This window comes from Pteropus alecto, unplaced genomic scaffold (assembly GCF_000325575.1).
Source record: "Pteropus alecto unplaced genomic scaffold, ASM32557v1 scaffold101, whole genome shotgun sequence".
Lineage (NCBI taxonomy): Eukaryota > Metazoa > Chordata > Mammalia > Chiroptera > Pteropodidae > Pteropus > Pteropus alecto.
The window spans coordinates 12,522,084-12,540,933 of NW_006432945.1; the positions used below are offsets into that span (position 1 = coordinate 12,522,084).

Sequence of the window (18,850 nt, forward strand, 5' to 3'; positions counted from 1 at the left end):
AGGAAGGAAGGAAGGAAGGAAAGGAGGGAAGGATGGAGGGAAGGACAGAGGGAGGGAGAGAGAGAGGAAATAAAGACAGAGAGTAGATGACACATAAGATCTGATAATACCACAGGGTTCATGGATGGAGTGAACACTCCCTTTAATTATTACCCCACAAAATGGGGAATCTCTTTCTCTTTCTTGCTCCTTCATTTCCTCTCCTCCCCTCACTTCCCAGTGCAGATTAAGACACAAAGGCTCCACACCACCCAGCTGACCCAGGCCTGGAATTTACATTCATTTGACTCCAAAACCTTTCCACCGCCCAAGATGCCAACCTTGGCCATCTGCGACTTCCAGAAGAAACAGAAAATACCAAGAGTGTTCAGGTCAAGGCCCAGCGTGAGAAACGACTGGAAGCGTTTGCTATCGTGGGCGGCTCCGGACGGCGATTCCCGCCCGTCCCAGGCTACGCGTGAAACGTGACCGGAATTGAACATCTGAACGAGTCTGGATTCCAGACATGGGGGACGCTCACGTTCTCGCTGAGACAACGGGGACAGAAGTGGCACTGAGAAGATGGCATTACGTGCACACAAATGTTTGAGAGGAAATCTCAGCGCTGTCCTTTCAAGAGCGCGAGAGGCACAGGGCGGCGGAGAACTGAAGGTGACGTCTCTTTGGCAGAGGGGATGTGGCGCTAACAAAGGCGCAGAAGTGACTTGAAAGGGGAGGGCGACAGCGTCACCGCCTTGGGCTCATCGAGAGCAATGAAAAAGGAGAGACTCTGCTCTTAAAAGGCCGAGTGTCTCACGGGCACAGCTTGGAACTGCATTCTGCGTCGGAAAGCGAGAAATAGAAAGCCCTTTTGAGGTGCTGGGGGACAAGGTGCCTAACGGGAGCTCGGGTTTCCGTGCCGCACGCTGGCCCGCGTCCTCGCCCCCGCCAAGCCCTCTTTGGTTTCTCTCGCTCTAGACCTGTTTTCCCTCCATCCGTCTGTGACGTTCTTCAGTTTCCCCTAATAGAGTCAGCTGACTTTTTCCAGTAAAGAATTACGTGTCTGCCAAGTTGCCCCCAGCACGTGCCAGTTTCAGCCTCTCTCCTCCTTTCCTTCCCCTTGTCGCCCCCCCTCCCTGCTTCTCTTACTGTGAAGACCCAGAGCCGTGCGTCCCCCTTGTCCCCCACCCCTCTCCCTTCCATTTCCAACAGGCGGTCATTGTCCTTCTTCTTGGCTGCTTCCTCTCTCCCTTCTAAGTGGTTTTCTCTCTTCCTAGCCTTTCCTAGGAGATCGGATTTGTTCCTTCAAACCTTGTCCTATCCGGAGAGTCTCAGGAAATATTGTAGAAAAATCAGAATGTAAACAATATTAACTAGAATTTTTCCTGGACAAAGGAAGCTTCGACTTAGGGATCCACAGACCAAAAACCTTCTCGTCGGCTCCTGCAGTGACTAGGACCGTGGCTCTCAAACTTCAATGGTCTTCAGAATCACCTGGAGGCCTGGTTAAAAGGCAGCATGCTGGGCCCCACCCCGAGTCAGTGATTCAGTAGGTCTGAGGTGGGGCCTGAGAATGCGCATTTCCAACAGGTTCCCTGGTGATGCCAACTGTGCTGGTCCAGGGGCCACACTCTGAGAATCACTGAAGGGAGGGCACCAACAGCAGTCAGGTGGTCAGGGCTCAGCTGTGCGTGGGAACGGTTCCTTGTCATATCAACAAAGGGACCGACAGAAGCCTAGGGAGCTCTAGATTAGGGATCCAGAGGATGTGCAGGGCACAGCGAGCAGGGGAGCAGGAGGGGGGCAGGCTCTGTGTTTAACCTTCTGGGAAACACCGAGCCAGCTCCAAGCCCTGTCATCCACCCTCCCGCTTTCGATCACGCACTGCAGCAGCAGAAGGGAATTCTCAGGATCCCTTTGATCCCTTCCCAGTCCCCCAGCCCTTCGTCTGTTTATCTCCCTCCGTCCCTGGCCTCTTGATCTCCCTTCTTACCCCCTGCCCAGTGGATGAGTCACTCCCCCTCCTCCCCACCCCACTGTCATCTGTTTTTCTAATGATGGCAGAAGATGAGCTGTTTTGTTGGCCCACCCGTAACAAAGCACACTCCATGCTAGCATTTTTCCTGATGCATTCTCAGAGTGCTATTTTTCTGGTCTCATTCCCCTACCCAGTTTTCCTTTGTCTGAAGCCCCACCCTTTCCCCTTCTTTGGCCTCATGTAGATCCCAGTTTCCCAGAAGCAGATCAAGAGAAACAGCCATACAGAAGAATGGAAGGACCAGCATGCATATGGGCTGGGTGTGTGTATCGGAAATCAGGGGCCATTAAACGGCTCTCTTTAGCCCCCAAGCTGCAGCCAGAATGGCCCAGGTATCACCGATAAGTGGCTCAATTACTGCCAGTGAGAGATTTGCATGACAAAACCTGTCGTGAGACCAGAGTATTTGTATTTGTCACTGGCTATTCCCAGGGTGAGAGGGCTTAAACGAGGTGTGTGTGTGCGGTACTCCACCCTCCTCTCATGTCAGGACTCTGGGGTCCCCCTCCATCAGCAGGGCCCTGCCTTATGCATGACTCTTTCCTGCAATAACTCCTGCTGATCTAGTTGAGGAATTCACGGCACCCTAAGTCCTCCCAGTAGAGGATCCCCCATGTGAAGAAGTAGACAGGATTCTAGCGAAGGTCTACTATGGGTTACTCAGCAGTGGGTTACAGACCTACCTCCGAGGCCGACATCACGGATGCCTTGTGTGACCCAGATAGTGGATGTCCGTTAGGGGAACGTGCTGGGCGGGGGCCTCAGGGAGGGGTGAGGACCACGGTGACCTGAAGAGCAAGTAGCTGCCCTTCCAAGATTGTAGCTGCTACTCAGATCTGGCTAATGATTGCCATGGTTTACAGATATTCTTGTTTTTCAAGAGGAAAGTCTTCGCACGAAATGTTTTATATTTATTTTTGTTTGAAGTATGTGCAATGTTATATATACACTTATGAATTTTATGTGAAAATCCCAATTTTTAAATGTTGGCAACCAAGACAAAATTGTTTTTAGGCCTCGTGTTGGCCAAATAAACCTGTCTGTGGGCCATTAGTCTGCAAAAAAAAAACAAAAAAAAACCCTTATCTTACTAAGCTCAAGCAAGGCCCAGATAGAGAATCCCAAAACCATAAATAATTCTGATTTGCTTTTAACTTATTTTTTTATTAAGTCATTTAAAATGAAACCCTGGAATTTTGCTTTTTTAAAAAAAGCCAAAACCAAAAATCCTAATATCTGTAATTGTGGGATTGTGGAGATGAATTTAAGAAATTAAGCAAAAGGCATAGGAATGGAGAAGCGGGTGGAGGGTAACTTGAATGAGACAGACTCAAGTCCCTGCGGGCTAAGCCGACCGGAGAACTCCGGGCTGGGTTTGGGGAAGGGGAGGTGGCTTACCTCGCAGGACTGGATGCAGTGGACCAGGACGGGGTCTGGGTGCCACTGACGCCGCCCAGTGCACACGATGCTCTGAAGGAGAAGACAGAACGAGAGCCAAGATGCCTGGTCAGTGAGAGAAGGTGCACATCCTGAGCTTACCCCACCAGCCCGAGCCTGTTCCCCAGGGAGCGAGACCCCGAATGTGCCCCCACGAAGAAGGCCAAGGACATCTGGTCTTTCCCAGGGACCTGCTAATCCTGCTGGTGGCACCAAGGCAGGAACTCTCCGTGGAGGGAGCTTTTCCTGCTCCCCACCCTCCATCTTCCTCCCCAAGGTGTCGACATTGCCAGAGCAATGGGGCACGTGTGGTTGCAAAAAGGCCTGTCGGCACTATAATGAGTTTAACGTGATTTTAGGCACGACGTTGGTTCCCTTTGTTTTGAAATTTTAAATAACATTACGAGGAATTGTGCTTTCTCGATTCCAGAGAGAAATCTCAGGAATCCCAGATCACATGACGTAAGTGCCCGAGCAAGGCCTGGAGGCTGAATGGCCCTCTGCACCTCTTGTGAGCGCTGTCTTTGCCTTCCTCGTCTACGCACACAACCGACAGGGTTAACACGAAACCAGCGGGGCTCAAAACGGCCCCGACGTGAAGCCCGTGACAGCGAAAACACGTTCATGCTAGAACACAGGTGACTGTCTCGTTCTCAACAGCCATTTCCACAGGCGCATTTAAACAGCCGTCTACTCTTCATTTACTCGAACGCATCTACTATACCTTATTTCATTGAGCTTTTGCCTTTTAATTTTTGTATTTTGAAATTTCAAAAGATATGCTTCGGGTAAAAAGGAGGTCCCCTTTGAGGTTTCACAGACAAAGGAGATTCTCTCAGCCTGCTACCAACCCCCGCTGTCGCAGACTTTCATCCTCCCATTTTAACTCGGCACGATAGGAATTCGATGTAATGGTAAGAAAAATAATATGTGGTGAGACATGAACTTTACACAAGGTAGCACCTCCAGTAATTGGGAATTACACGCTCTATAATGCTAAGGCTGCAATAATCAGATTGGAGATATTTGCATATGTTAATATGTAGGTGTCTGAATATACACCTCGTAATGAGATGGGAGGATGGGAATCTGAAATATTTTCCTGGAGTTATTCCGCTATAAACTAAAACTCCTCAGCTCCCCTAAAGAGAAATAAATACTACAAATCCTTCACATTTTGATATTCAAAATTCCATATTGTAATCATATAGACGGTGACTTGGCTTACATTATCACTAAAAAAAAAAAAAAAGGATTATTAAATCTATGCATTGAGGTTTTTTTAACACTTTAAAATTTCTAAAAATATATTACAAAAAAAAAAAAGAGAAAAAAGCCTGTCTTGACTTCTAATTCTTTTTCTCCAACATTCTTTTCTCCTATTATTTCCAATTTCTTTTTTCACTTCTTTGTATTTTTATGTATTTTTATATCATGATCATGTCATATATGTTCACGGAATAGAAATATAAAAGGCATAAAAGGGTACATGACCCCGTCCCTGCTCCTGCTCCTGCTCCCACCACCGGGTTCTGTCTCACCTATTTTCAGTTCTTTTTTGTGTCATTACAGAGAGAAAGAGAGAGAGAGGAAGGCAGGCAGATAGGCAGATAGACAGACAGACAGACAGACAGACAGACAAGGGACCGGTTAAGAGTTATTAGGATGACCGTAAGGCTGTATAAAGACTATTGCCTAGTTAAACGCCTAGTTAAAGGTCACAAGACTGATGGTTAGCCAACATTAAGATGTAACACAACATTGCTCAATTGTTTTTTTATTCCAATAGTTGCTTGGCAGAATCAGACCACAGAGTTCTGCTGCCTTCCATGACTGTGACGATTTCCGTATTTCCATAGATGCATGCAACCTACAGAAACCTCAGCATTATTCTGCAGATTTGGACCGTAGTCTATTACCCTGCTGTTTGCTTTTCAGTTCCTATCCCCCTCCACCCTCTAAGACCCTCTCGTCTACTCATCCCCAGTGATGAGACAGCCTGGGTGCCTAGAGACACAGCCAAACTGAGAGCAAGCAATTCCATGCTCAAAACTGATGAAAAAGACCTTTCCATGACTCAGGACTGAGTGATTTATTTTCCCGTTGAGGTGTGGCAAGTGGCACTGTAGCCGTGATACACAACTGCATCCTTCGAGAGGACACTTTGGTAGGGGCGGGGGTGGGGGGCGCGGAAGGAGGGCACGGATTAGGGTGGCAGGAGAAGAAGGGAAGCTGAGACCACCCAGCTGGAAGTTACGGCTCCAGGAGGGCACTCTCTTCTCTTTTTCTTCCTGCCTCTCTCTTCTTCTTAAAACATTTTGTTTTTATTTCAATAATTATTCATCCTTTGGGGAAACATTTGGGGAGAAAAAGTCAGAAATTATAAGATTTCTTTTGACTGAGCACTTCTGCTGAAGTGGGGAATTGAGCAAGGGATGTCATGCAGAATCTTTGCAAACCTAACTTGCCTAACCGCAGGAAATTCTTATTAATTTGTCTCTTACTAATTTGTAATTATAATATACTAAAATAAAAAGAAAAGCATTGTCTGTGAAAAGTGGATTTATGAAACAAACTACTAAGGGAAATGAGATGTTACGATGGCTGCCCTTGTACTTCAGAAAGAAACACTTTCAAATACAATCGAGAAAAATTTCATTTGCTCGCAAACAATTGCCACATTTATGCATAGAAAAGAATCTTGCCATGAAATCTGGTTCCCGAAGGAACACTTCTTGACAACATAAGTCAAAATGTTAACTTTCCTGTTGTAAACGGGAAAGTCATGAGATATAATAAAATACCCTCTTGACAGAGTGGACAATCATAAAAATGTAACCTGGTGTAGGCTTTTTGGAAAAATCAGGTTTGCCTTGAAAAATGGCTCTGTGGAGGTGGAAGCCATTCTCCTCTCCAGGCTCTTGGGTTTCACTCGGCAACCTCCTTCTGAGCAAGGGATGCAAGGAGTCGTGCCTGAGAAGATCTGGGGATGAAAGTAAGACAATATCCCTCCCCTCAAGAATCTTACATGTTCAGCGTGTGAATGACCGAAGAAAACAATGAAGACGAGGAAATACAGGGATGAGAAAAGCTCCCGGTGCTCCCAGCAGAAGTTTGAGGATCGTCCACACCTTCTGCTCAGGCGCCCTGGACATCAGGCACCGGGTTCTGCCGAGAGGTGCAGGAGGGCAGTCGGACACATAACTCTGTTTCTCAGCATAAGCAGTGGCATTTGGCTGTTTCCTGCCTGTCCCAACTGCCAAATACCACTGCTCCGTCACCTTGACTGGCAGGCATTTATTTACTGGACTGCCCAGAAGCCCTTTTGTTCGACATCCTCTCTGTCGGGATATTTCTGTGCTGATGCCATCACCATAGAAAGGTCTAGATTTCGGTTTGTAATAGGTGAGTGAGGAAGGCACCATTACGACAACAAAAGCCCAGAAAGTCCACTTGAGATTTTCAACTCCCTACCTCTTATTTTCCACAACCAGCGTGCCCTTGAAACTTTGAAAGTAATCGTATAATTTCATCCTTACTCTGTCTCGCAACCAAAGCCTCTTGAAATTGCTTCTTTAGCCAGAAATGTTCCAATAAGAAACACGGAATTGGCCACAAAGTTTCTTCTCGGCCCCGTTTGTAAAAGGAACAAATGATGTACGCATTTCTGTCTACAAAACCACACCCACACACGCGTGCGTGCACGTACACACACACAGCGAGTATTCACTTTTTCTCACAAAGATAGCTGATGATATCTTTTCAGATGAAGGAAGTTTCCAAAGGTAAATTTGTACTGACTGAATTGAAATGTTATTTTTAATTAATTCAGAACTATGTGCTAGACACTGTGCAAGACATTTTGGCAGTATTATTTTGAATTTTTATTAAAAAAAAAAAACCCTGCAAGATAGATACTACCATCGCCCTTGCTGATGAAGTAGACAGAGGCCCAAAGGTAAGTCACCCAGTATTTGAACCCAGGAGGACTTCACTCTACTTTTTATGCCAGTTGCTGTTTTGAGTTGTTTTTCAACAAAACCCCAGGCTACCTAAGTCCTCAGAAATTCTTCCTTAATGAAAAGCATATTATTCTAGGAGTCAGGTATCATTTTTAAGAATAAATACCAGCAGAACCCCCAGAAAAGGCAAATAAACTTTGCAGGCATCTAAAAAGTATACTCGATTGGTCATGAAAAACGAACTCTTCCACAATAAGGAAAAGCAGTAATATCGGGACACATTTCTCCAAATTATTTTTGTTAGATTTCATGGGGAGGAAGGGAAGTGTGGGGATGTGGGAGTTCTCATGGTTGAGAACATCTAATTTATCAGTAAAACGAGGATAATAAAATCTTCCTTTCTAAATGTATTGGTTTGTGGTAAGATTCTAATAGAATTATAAATATATATTATATATATAGAGAGAGATATATTATATATATCTATAACATACACAACTTTAAAGATAATAAAGTGTTCTTCAAATGTAAGATATCACTTTTATTATAAAGAATAAAGGCATTGGAAGCAGACTAGAGAAAACAGTACAATTTAATCCAATTGCTCTTTAGTCTTGCCAGACACAAAAGTACGTGAAGCATGAGAGTTAGCAGGGACTTGCATGAAATGGGAGTCTGCCATTTACTAACCATATGAACGGGGCTCCAAACCAGTGTGCTTATACGGTACTTAAAATGTGGATGCTGCCAGGATTCTATTTCGTAATAGCAGTGTTTCTCAAGGCATGACAGTTGAATTAGCTGGATGCTAGGAGGATGAGTTGGGGAGACATACTCCAAGGCACGGCAGGCCTCTCGGAAGAGTGGACCCTGGTCTGTTCCTTTTACAAACTGTCCAAGTGACACTTTGGACACCTTAAGGACACCAAAATCTAAGCTTGAGTACAATATGGGTCGACTCCCAAAATAAATCAATGTAGGCTATCAGCATTTTACTCAGTGAAGAGTTTCATTGGATACAACTGCTTTGGTTTACAAGGCATTCATTCTTAGTTATGAGGACAAGGTCAGATTTCCCACCCCGCGTGAGCCATTGAGTGCCACAAAATGGCAGAATTCATGAGCTTATGTATGACTGGTATATAATCTCATCTGAGGACCTGGGAACATAAGAGCAATAACCTCACCATCACTTCTTTTTCTATTCTAATGGAGTTTCAACTTCCTAAAAATGAAGCATCCTATGTCAGTGTCGTTTGTAAGCGATACTCCTAATTTCAGGATATCTCGGAAGGAGCTGAGAGAGTGCAGGGAATGGCCGTTTAGCCACCGCGATGGCCAGTGTTAACTACTCTGGGGAATCCTTTGCTTTCCTTCTGGCATAAAGAATATTGATTTGGGGGTTCAGGAACAAACGAAAATGTAGTCATATTTTTAACTTTTGAAATTCTGACCTTTGGGATTTTTTCTTTTTTTTTTTTTTTGAAACGAGTTGCTCTTATAAGGTTAGGGTGAGGCTCATTTTGTGTTACCTCGATTCTTCCCCTATACTGTGGAAGTAGCTAATTTAATGACTTCACTTTGTTATCACACAGAAATACGACACAAGTCTCAAGAATGCCACTTAAGTAATAGTGCCCCTAACAATGGTGCAAATTGTGTACAGGTGCCACATAGTTTGGCTGTGCCTTCGAATTGTAAAGTGGAAGGCAGTGTCATGACAGACGAGAAGAGGTAGGCAGAGGAGAGGGAAAGTCACACGTCCCCAGTGAGAATGGCACCTGAGCGAGGAAGGTTACTACGCATCAAGCACAATGTTAAAAATTTTTATCTATGTTTCTCCTCTGATACTCATATTAACCTTATGAGATAAGTAAAATGCCTATTTACACACGAAGAAATGGAGGCTTAGAACAGTTAAACTGCCTGAGGTTATGAAGCTGGTAAATAACAGCAGACATGAGTAAAAAATAAGCTTTCTTAAAAAAAAAAAAAAAACCCACACGTTTTATTCCAAGGTCTATAGCGTTTCTGTGATTGTTATTATCCCTACAATCATAACCTGGATAAACGATTTTCCCAAACCAGGGATTTACTGACTAGATCATAGTCAAGATAAATGCAGTGATACGGATGATATCGTTTGATATTTGGCTTAAGTTGGAAAAAACATTCTGCATTTTCTCTCTGGGATGGGCATCTGAAATTGACAAGGCTATGATTACACACAGCAGTACAAAGCTGCTCAAACGTGCCCAGTTTGAGGAAAAACATATACATTTACTTCTAAAGTAGAAAATGGTGCTACAACAATTTCTTATTCAACCAAAGTCCTGGGCACTGAGAAAGGCACTAGGAACATGCACGCAAACGAAACGCTATGGAACAGGGGTAAGTAAATAATATTGACGCCCTTAAAGGAGAGTTCAGAAAAGGAGGCTTTGATAAAACAGAATTTGGCTTTCCAGTTTGGAAACAGTCAAGCGTCTGTAACTGGCACCCTCCTGTCCTCGTGAGGACACGTGAACTGCTCCACTCCCAACGGTCCTTTGGAAAGGCAGCAGTGGGAGAACCTGTCGCTGGGGGCCCGCACTCAGGCGCGCACACCCTGCGTCCACCAGCGGCTCTCACCGGATGCCTCGTGAAGCGACGCAGAATGGTTCCTGAAGCAGCTTATTTTGCAAGAGAAAGAAAGGGGTCCTAAAGGTCCCCAGCCTTTCCGCCTTTAGCTGCTCATAGAGAAAGAGAAGTCTTTCATCGTAGCAAGCCGAGTTTAAGGAAAGGTTCCAGCATCTAGCACTGCATGAAGCGTGAGGCTGAAGCTCTTTCCTCGGGCATGGTAACTCCAGCTGGACCTTCGCATGTGTTCCCCTGCTTTCTCCTCACCCCGCCCTCAGGCTGAGATTCTAGCATCTAGCACTGCATGAAGCATGAGGCTGAAGCTCTTTCCTCGGGCATGGTGACTCCAGCTGGACCTTCGCAATAGACTGGTGGAAGGGACGAAGACTCTGGAAAGGCCAGGGGATGCGCCAGCCCTCTGAGATGTTCCCCTGCTTTCTCCTCACCCCGCCCTCAGGCTCACCGTGCGCCCCGCCCTGCCCAGGGTCCTTAGTTTTGGCATCCGAAGCGGGATGCGGTATGTCTGCAGGATCAGGCCTACCTGCCTCTCCCCATCTCATCCTCCTAGCATCCATACCCAGGATTCAGCCACACAGAACTTCTGACCAGTCCTTACGCTCCAGAACATTCCTCTTGGCCATAGTTTAAGACCCAGAGGAAGAGCTTTCTGGTCCATCGATCCTTCCCAACGCCCTGAAGCTCCTGAGCAGAAGAGCTAGCTGCTTCCTCTCGGGTGTTCCCACAGCACTGCTGCCACAAGCAAACCATTCCTCGTGTCGCATGCGACTCTTATCCTTTCATCCCCGTAGTCCCAGCACTTAGCACGGTTCCAGGGCACAGAGTAAGCCCCGTAAATGTTTGTCGAATGAATGAATGAATGACTAAATAGAGTTGCGTTGCCCCCCCGCCCCCGCCGCCTCCACCCGTGAATCATACTTAAATGATTTTCCTAATCCTCCTGCTTTGACACAAAAGCCTGCTGATAATACAGCATAATTCACTGTGAGGAAAAGGGAGCAATCTGAGATGATTTCCAGAAGAAGCGTGCTTTATCTCTAGGGCCCATCTCCTGGCGACGCCATGGGGACAGCCTTCCAAGGGTTTTGTTTGCTAGACACTCTAATAAGGCAGCCAATGTCCTTGGCTTTCTGAGATCTCGCCCTCCCCGTATAAGAAGAAATAACTAACCTACCACAAGATCTTCCCCCTTCACATCTCATATAGCCTTGTAAAAAAAAAAAAATGTACTTATAAATATTTATTGAGCACTGACTACATACTAAGCACTGTTTTAGGATCTGGGAATGTAATAGTGAACTCACTGAGCTTTTTATTCTAGCAGCAAAAAGAGACAATAAATAAGATAAATAAGTAAAATCTATAATATGTCTGGTAATGATAAGTCCTTAGGAGAAAAACGAAGGACGGAAGAGAAACAGAACATTTTAGGGAGTTAAAATTTCAGAGTGGTTAAAGAAGGCCCTCCTGACATTCGAGTGAGATCCGGAAGGACGCAAAGGAGCAAGACACGCGGATACCGGGAGAAGAGCCTTCGGAGCAGAGGGGCCCACAGGGCGAAGGGCCTGGGGGTGGCGGCTGCCATGTTCGAGAATCAGCCAAGAGGCCATTGTGCCAAGATTAGAGTGAACCAAGGACACATGTAAAAGCTGAAGTCAGAAAGGCAAAGGTGACCTTTGGGATAAAGGAGGCAGCTCAGAAGCTTCCGGAAGGATCAAATGTGTGGATGTTGACATCAGTAAGGGGTATGACAGGGGTGTCAGCTAAGGTGACTATGGCCCAGGAGCTCCAGTGTTTAAGAAAGAAGGGGACCTCAGGGTCAGAAGATGACCACAGCGATGGGAACACTGAGCGGTTTATCCTGCGGCATTCGGTTCAAATGTGGGTGACGTAAGAGGGGTTTGGAAGTAGCCCTGAAGAGAGAGGCAGACATCGGCCCCCTTGGCAGGGCCGGGAGCAGGAGCGGGGGTGAGAGAGAACGCAGAGCCCAGGGCCTGCGGGGTGGGGAAGGCATCGGGGTTTCAAATGAGAACGGAAATAATCGGAAAGCCCGGGAAGCGCTTTGAAGTAGTGGGTCTTGCTCACAACTGACCTGGCAGATGGGGAGCCCGGGAAGGGTGCAGGGCTTAGAAAGCGTGGAGATGCAGGCAGGAAGGCGACGCGTGTTTTACTCTGTGCCTTTCGCCATTCCCTGTTTCGTTCTATTTTTATCTTTTTCTAATTCATAGCTCCCCTTCCATCTTTTTTTCATCTTTATTCATTTCTTTGGCTTATCCTAGTTTTCTTGTCTTTTAAAAATTAAATTTACTGGGGTAACGTTGGTCAGTACACTGGAACGTTAGAGAATTTCAGGTGTGTAACGCTATAATCCTCCTCTGCGCACTCCAGTGCTCGCTCACCGTCTGAAGTCTGGTTTCTTTCCTGCCCTATTTTTCATTAGTAGTGATTTTTCTCTCTCAATTCCCTTCCTGTATTATTATTCTTTATGCCTCTGAGTCTTCTTTATCTTTTTAAACTTTCCTTTGGATGTGGGCCATATTTTCCTCACGTTTTCCTTTTTATTTCTTCTTGATTTTCAACCCTTCTCTCTAGGAATGGTCCCTGTGGTTGTTCGCTTTAAGGATGCTTTCAAAGGCTCTGAAATCGATCCAGCGAACACGCTGTCAGTGGAGAACTGCTCAGCAGTCTTACATCCTCGGAACGTAAAAATGTCCCTCTCCTCACCTGGACTTTGACAGGCTCCATCCAGTGCTCCAGAGTGTCAGTGGTGACATTCTCAGGCAGAATCACGGGATCGTTCGGGGGGATCATACACGACGGGGAGCACACTGCACCTGAAGGAACAGAAATTTACAGTGTACACCTGAACCTCCCGGATCTCAGTCTTTTTCATCCTGGAATCAACAGCTTTGATTTTTCAAGAGCAATTTCTACGTTCTGGGTCACGTTATCATGAGTATAGGCGGGGCTGACATTCATCTACTAAGCACCTGATACATTCTACAGCTACAGCATGTTGACTCTGCTGTCCCAAGCACCTCTCACCTTCCTGGCCCAGGACTCCCCAGGAGCCCCCCGGATCACTGCATCCCGGGTCCAGCAGACCTCCAAGACCCCCAGACCGGACTGCCAAAGTCTGTCCTGATTGACTGATGCTTTTTAAGTACAGTCAATACTTTCCTACTTAAATGATTGCCTGAAGCATGTCAACTACAGCATCCACTACCTGAGAACTCGACTGGCAGAGAGAAAAAATAGCTCAGAAATTATGAAGGCAGATTTATAATGTCTGCTGCAACAATGACGATCGTTACGCTGGCAGCCAAGAAAACTATGTGATTAAAAGAAGAACAACAGAAAATTAGAAGCAGAGATTTGGGCCATGCACTGGCTTCTTGAAGGAAAATCTCCTCTATTCCTTTGCATATGGAGCCCAAACGTCTTCTAAAATTCTATTCAAAAAAGGCACACTCTAGGGTTCTCTTTTTCCTCATCTGTGGACTTGATGATCTCCAAGCTTCTTTTCAGTTCTCATTATTTCCATTTTGATGTTTTTTGCTAATTCATATAATAACTCAAAGAGCTACATGACTCTTAAGGACTCTATACAAGTGAGTGCATGACATTTTAATGTAGAAATTCTGGGGTGGAGAGATGAGAATGTGCTCGTGAAAACACCACGCAGGAGGCAAAGCCCAAGCACCCCCTGCCTGTGTCTGACCACAAGACACCTCTGTGCAAAGAGCGACTTTGGTGAAGATGGTAAAGGACCATCTCAGAAACTAACGAGCTTTCTCATTGACTCAAATTCTACCCATTGGCATTACACGTTAGGATAACTTATAAGAACTCCTTGCTTGTAGAGTTCAGAACTTAGGGTTAATTTCACAAGGTTTTCCACAAATAGCATCTCTGTTCTACCATGCTTTGGTCCAGCCAAGGCAAAGTTGAGTTGACATCACTATGTGTCAGTTCTGGCCGCAGAGACCTTTCATTGCAATTACTTGATTAAGAAGTTGCCCAGAGGCTTTGGAGCCTGGTCCTCTGTAGAGAAAGAATGGCTGAAGAGCAACACAAGCCAATGCAATCTCAAACGGTCCCTTTCAGGAGCTCCCTGCTCCAGTCACAACCGCAGAGGGCTGGGGGAGGAGCCCAGCACACGCGTGGTGTGTGGCTGTCCTTTCCCGCCTTTTCACTTGGAACCAAAACTCCTACCCCACATCCATCCACTTTCGGCGAAGTGAGAAACATGGCCGGACACTACGTGAATAGCTCAGCAGCCGCAGCAACAGGACGCACATGCGGGAGAGTAAAAAGCACGGGTTTGCCATGAACGGCATCTTTACTGAAGCAGCGAAGAGTCACCTTACACTTCCATCCACTCCTCAGGGAGAACTGTGGATCTGATTCAAGATCCAGCCAGGCTTAATAACAAGATTCCTCGGGAGCAGAAATCAGCATCTCTCCTCGAACTTACCGATCCCGAATCCCTGCTCACACTTGTACTCCACAGAATTCAGACCTGAGGGGGGTGGCGGACATTCCCCTTGCATCTTCTCACACAACCTGAACTCCTCGGTCCACAGTCCCTCCTTAGTGCAGCGGGTGGGAAGCTAGAACAGCAAAGGTAAAGAGCATTTCATCGTTGTTTTGCTAACTTCATTCAAAGTGGGGGAAAGTGATCTGATCAAATGGTGGTGTTCTCCAACTTCTAGAACACCGACTAAAAGACACTATTGAAATAATAAGCCATGTTGTTACTGACCCCCAGAAAAGTCATGACCATTTTTTTGCTGTTTTGATCTGAAGAACTCATGAACAATTTTGTCATTTATGAAATTTACTCACAACGTGTTTTCCTTGGATGAGCTATCGACTATATCCCATTATTCTGGAACATTTTTTGAAATATTTTCCCAAATGGTATTGTTTTGCAGTGATGGATCCATACTGTGACACAAATGCCATTTGTGGCAAATGTCGAACTGTGTTCAAGATGAGTTTGATCCAGTGAAACCGATTCATAATTTCTCTGAAGGTGTTTTTTGCCTTTCTGCTAGAATGGACACATCAGAGATGCTTTCGACCTCACCAGAGTTCTACTGCCTTTCTCCACATGTGTTTGTCTGTGTAACTCCGGGCTTCACACTCCCAGTAACCCAGAGTATACTACATGCAGAACAAGAGAAAACCACTAATTCATAAAACTCAAGAAAGTGAGATGTTAGAATTATAGATAACTCTCCCTTCATCTGGCCAACTTTGTGAGTCCTTAAACAGTCAGTGCAAACAGATGTGTTTGATTTCTTGTCTTATTCATGGCATATTCGTTTTACATCTGTCCTGAAGTGCTTATCTGGGAGTGCTGGACACCGAGATAAAGACATGTGCCAGGAGAGCAGCTAAGGTCATTGATCGTTGGAAGTCTGCTTAACTTCCTGTTTCACATATGCGTGTGGTACATGAAAAGATTCTAAAATAAAACTCATCTTAGTCACATAACCATGATAAGACTGTAGTTTTCATCTGGGACCTCTTCAGCCAAAATCCTAGAGAATAATTGTCAGACAGCACTTTCGGCTTTGCTTTTGTTGAGGGGTTCACATGCCTGTTCAGGACTGTTCTACTGAAGGATAGAATCCCAGCATTCCTAGCCACGTCAGGTCAGTGGCTCTCCGTGGGACGAAGTCACATTGCCAAATCAGAATCCCAGTATTTTTGGGGGGGATGTACCCAGGTACCCAAACCATCAGGTTTTTCTTCTTATTCAAGAGGAAGTTATGAAAGAGTATTCTGAAAATGTGATATTTTCTGAATCCCCTATCCAATAATATCAATACCCCTGTTCGAATCTCAACTTTGTACGGCCCTGCCTGTGGGGATTCACTGAGATCATTTCTTCTCGCCATTTTTGGATTGGTTGTCAAGGTCGGAGTGCAGCCTGCTACAAAGCAAAGTTGGGTCATCCTTACCCTTTCGCTTTCCTGGTGACAGCTGAGCATACACTGGCTGTTGAACTGAAAGCCATTGGTACACTCATACATGCCTTCGAAGACAGGAGAAGGAGGCTCACAGACCACTGGCACGCAGCTGCCTTGCTCCCAGGTTCCCCCCTCCAGGCACTGGATCTTCAGGAACATGCTGATGAGACATAAAACAAACAGCCCATCAGACGCTCTCCAGGAGGTCATGGGGAAAGACTGGATCCTAAGGAATACATGATAAAGATCGGCAAATAGGCAGGGGCGGATGGTCCCAATGTCTTACCTCTCCAGTCTAATTTCTAAGTCGTGGAAGTAAAAATAATAATGTACACTTAATAGGAGCAATAGTAGCAGCTGTTTTATGGTAATATTGGATACATTACTCTCAAGAGAGATCGATAAATACAAGCGGAGGGTCTAGACTGTTTACAGCTGGGTTTTCTTCATGCGTTTCATCTCAGAGGAGTCTCACACCTAAGTGCCAGGTAGTACGGAGTACAGAGAAGGTGATCATACATGCAGGGACTCCCCAGAGGGGATCTAGCCTTTCATCTCGGAGGAGTCTCGCACCTAAGTACCAGGTAGTACGGAGTACAGAGAAGGTGATCATACGTGATCATACATGCAGGGACTCCCCAGAGGGGATCTGAGAATCGGTGGTGTTAATATGGTGATATAAGTGATGAAGCTGCCGATATTTACCGGTTCTCCCGACAGGGGAGAAGGTGCCCCAGTACAAATCTTATTTTAAAACAGAAGTTCTTACCCTACACTTTAGAAGGGCAAGAGTCTCGCTGGAGACTACCATGGCCACTTTGTTTGTTTACAAGTCCATATTTTTTTCTTGGAAAGTGTTCATAGCTTTCATCAGATTCCCAAAGTAGACATGACTCAACACTGTCCTGGGGGACTCGCCTTCCTGCTTGTGAACGGCCATGGCCTCCAACCAGGGAGACTGCATTTGAGGTGGACGCTTATCAACAGAATCAGGTCTTGCCACTTCGAATTCCATTCCGTTCCCCTTCTGACTCACTGCCAATTTGAAGGGGCTTTCCATTTTCCTGTCTCAATGCTGTTTCCATCTCTGAGTCAAAACTTTCCTGGGTACAGATAAGCTTGTGATTCTAAAACAGAAATAATCCTTTGGCCATTGACTCAGCCACATGGTGGCCTTAAATTGCTATTTTCCAGTATCTTGATGGCCTTTGTAAATTTAAATATGCCCATCATCTACACACTTTTAATTGACGACTAGACTATTATACAGTGCCTCCTGTGTCTTTCTCCAGGAATCTAATTTTATACCAGTATAACATTTATTACATTGTTTTATAAATGCGCACATGTCTTTCTTTCCCACTAGGTTGGAAGCTTCCTGAAGGCAAGGATTGGGTCTTATTCTTGTTTTTTAATTCACAGGAAACAATATAATATCTGGCTTATATTAGGCATTAATTAAATATTTGCCAAATTGAATCTTTTAAGCAAAATTCACGTTGTAGAGCACAATATGTATTTAAACAAACTGAATCATCAGAATATGCCTAATGAAAGGGTATGGTTATTCCCATTTTATAAAGAAACATACTCAGAGATGTTAAAGAATTTGCCCAAGATTCTACAGCACAGAATGCATGTGATTTCAAATAATTTAAATAAATTTTAATAGTTTAACATACTTGAACAATCCACTTAGAAATACATGGAGTGTTTATTATTAAATTGTTATTCATACCTTTATTCCCATGAATATTTTAGGACAGAAATCTGATTTTAAGACTGGAATCTTTAGCATCATAGCTCATGTGGACATATATCTACTATCTGTTAATAATAAATACTACTTTTGAGCTATATTTCAGGTATCTGGCAAGAATCTCATCGGCTCTCCCAAACAACAGTTAAAGATAAATATCAATACCCACATTTCCAAGAAGGAAATCAAGCTTGAGAGAGACTGAAGGCTAGCTCAAGTATGCACAGTAAGAGTCACAGGCAGGGCTTGGATCTTGGTTAACCCGTTGACAAAGCCAGAGGTCTCCTGCTGTGACAGGTTTAACTGCCCCTTACACGCTCTACGGTCCACTTATCATATTAACAGCATCTCTTCCTACTGGGCATCCAGACACCCTTTATCCTGATGCCACATCTATGAGTGCAGCAAACACAGAAGAGTCATTTAAATATTCTGTATTGAGTAATAAACAATATACGCAACATTACACAAATCTTAGCATATAGCTTGAAGAATTTTTACATGTGAGCACACCTAAGTAATCATCACTCGAATCCAGACACAGAGCATGTCTGCCCCCCCAAGCTCCCTGTGTACCCCCGAAGCTCCCTGTGTACCCTGAAGCTCTCCGTGTACCCCTGAAGCTCCCTGTGTACCCCGAAGCTCCTGTGTACACCTGAAGCTTCCTGTGTACCCTCAAAGCTCCCAGTGGTGCTCCTCCCAGTTAAAGCTCCCCACACCCCTCCTGTGTATACCTGAAGCTTCCTGTGTACCCCTGAAGCTCCCAGCATACCCCCAAAGCTCCCCATGTACCCTCCAAAGCTCCCGGTGGTGCTCCTCCCAGTTAAAGCTCCCCACACCCCACGACCCACACTACTCTGACTTCCTCGTCCGTATAGATGAGTTTTGCCTCTTCTTGAACTTTATGTAAATGAAATCACATATTGTGTACTCTTTAGTATATGGCTTCTTTCTCTAATGGAAGATGTCATTTTAAAACATCTTCCCAAATGTATTTTCAATGACAGGTTCGCCGTTGTTTGACTCTAAGGAAGCTCCTTTTGTCCCTCTCCTGGAC

General features: G+C 45.2%; 1 protein-coding gene across 1 annotated transcript in view; it reads right to left on the reverse strand.

Annotated features, from left to right (window-relative positions):
- PAPPA2 (pappalysin 2) overlaps positions 1 to 18,850 on the reverse strand; it is a 210,180-nt gene that overhangs the window by 29,283 nt on the left and 162,047 nt on the right. The window contains exons 17-20 of the mRNA XM_006907902.1: positions 16,026 to 16,194; positions 14,531 to 14,666; positions 12,778 to 12,887; positions 3,416 to 3,487 (exon numbers count right to left, since the gene is read on the reverse strand). Coding sequence (XP_006907964.1) covers positions 3,416 to 3,487; positions 12,778 to 12,887; positions 14,531 to 14,666; positions 16,026 to 16,194 — 487 coding nt within the window. The remainder of the gene's footprint in view (positions 1 to 3,415; positions 3,488 to 12,777; positions 12,888 to 14,530; positions 14,667 to 16,025; positions 16,195 to 18,850) is intronic.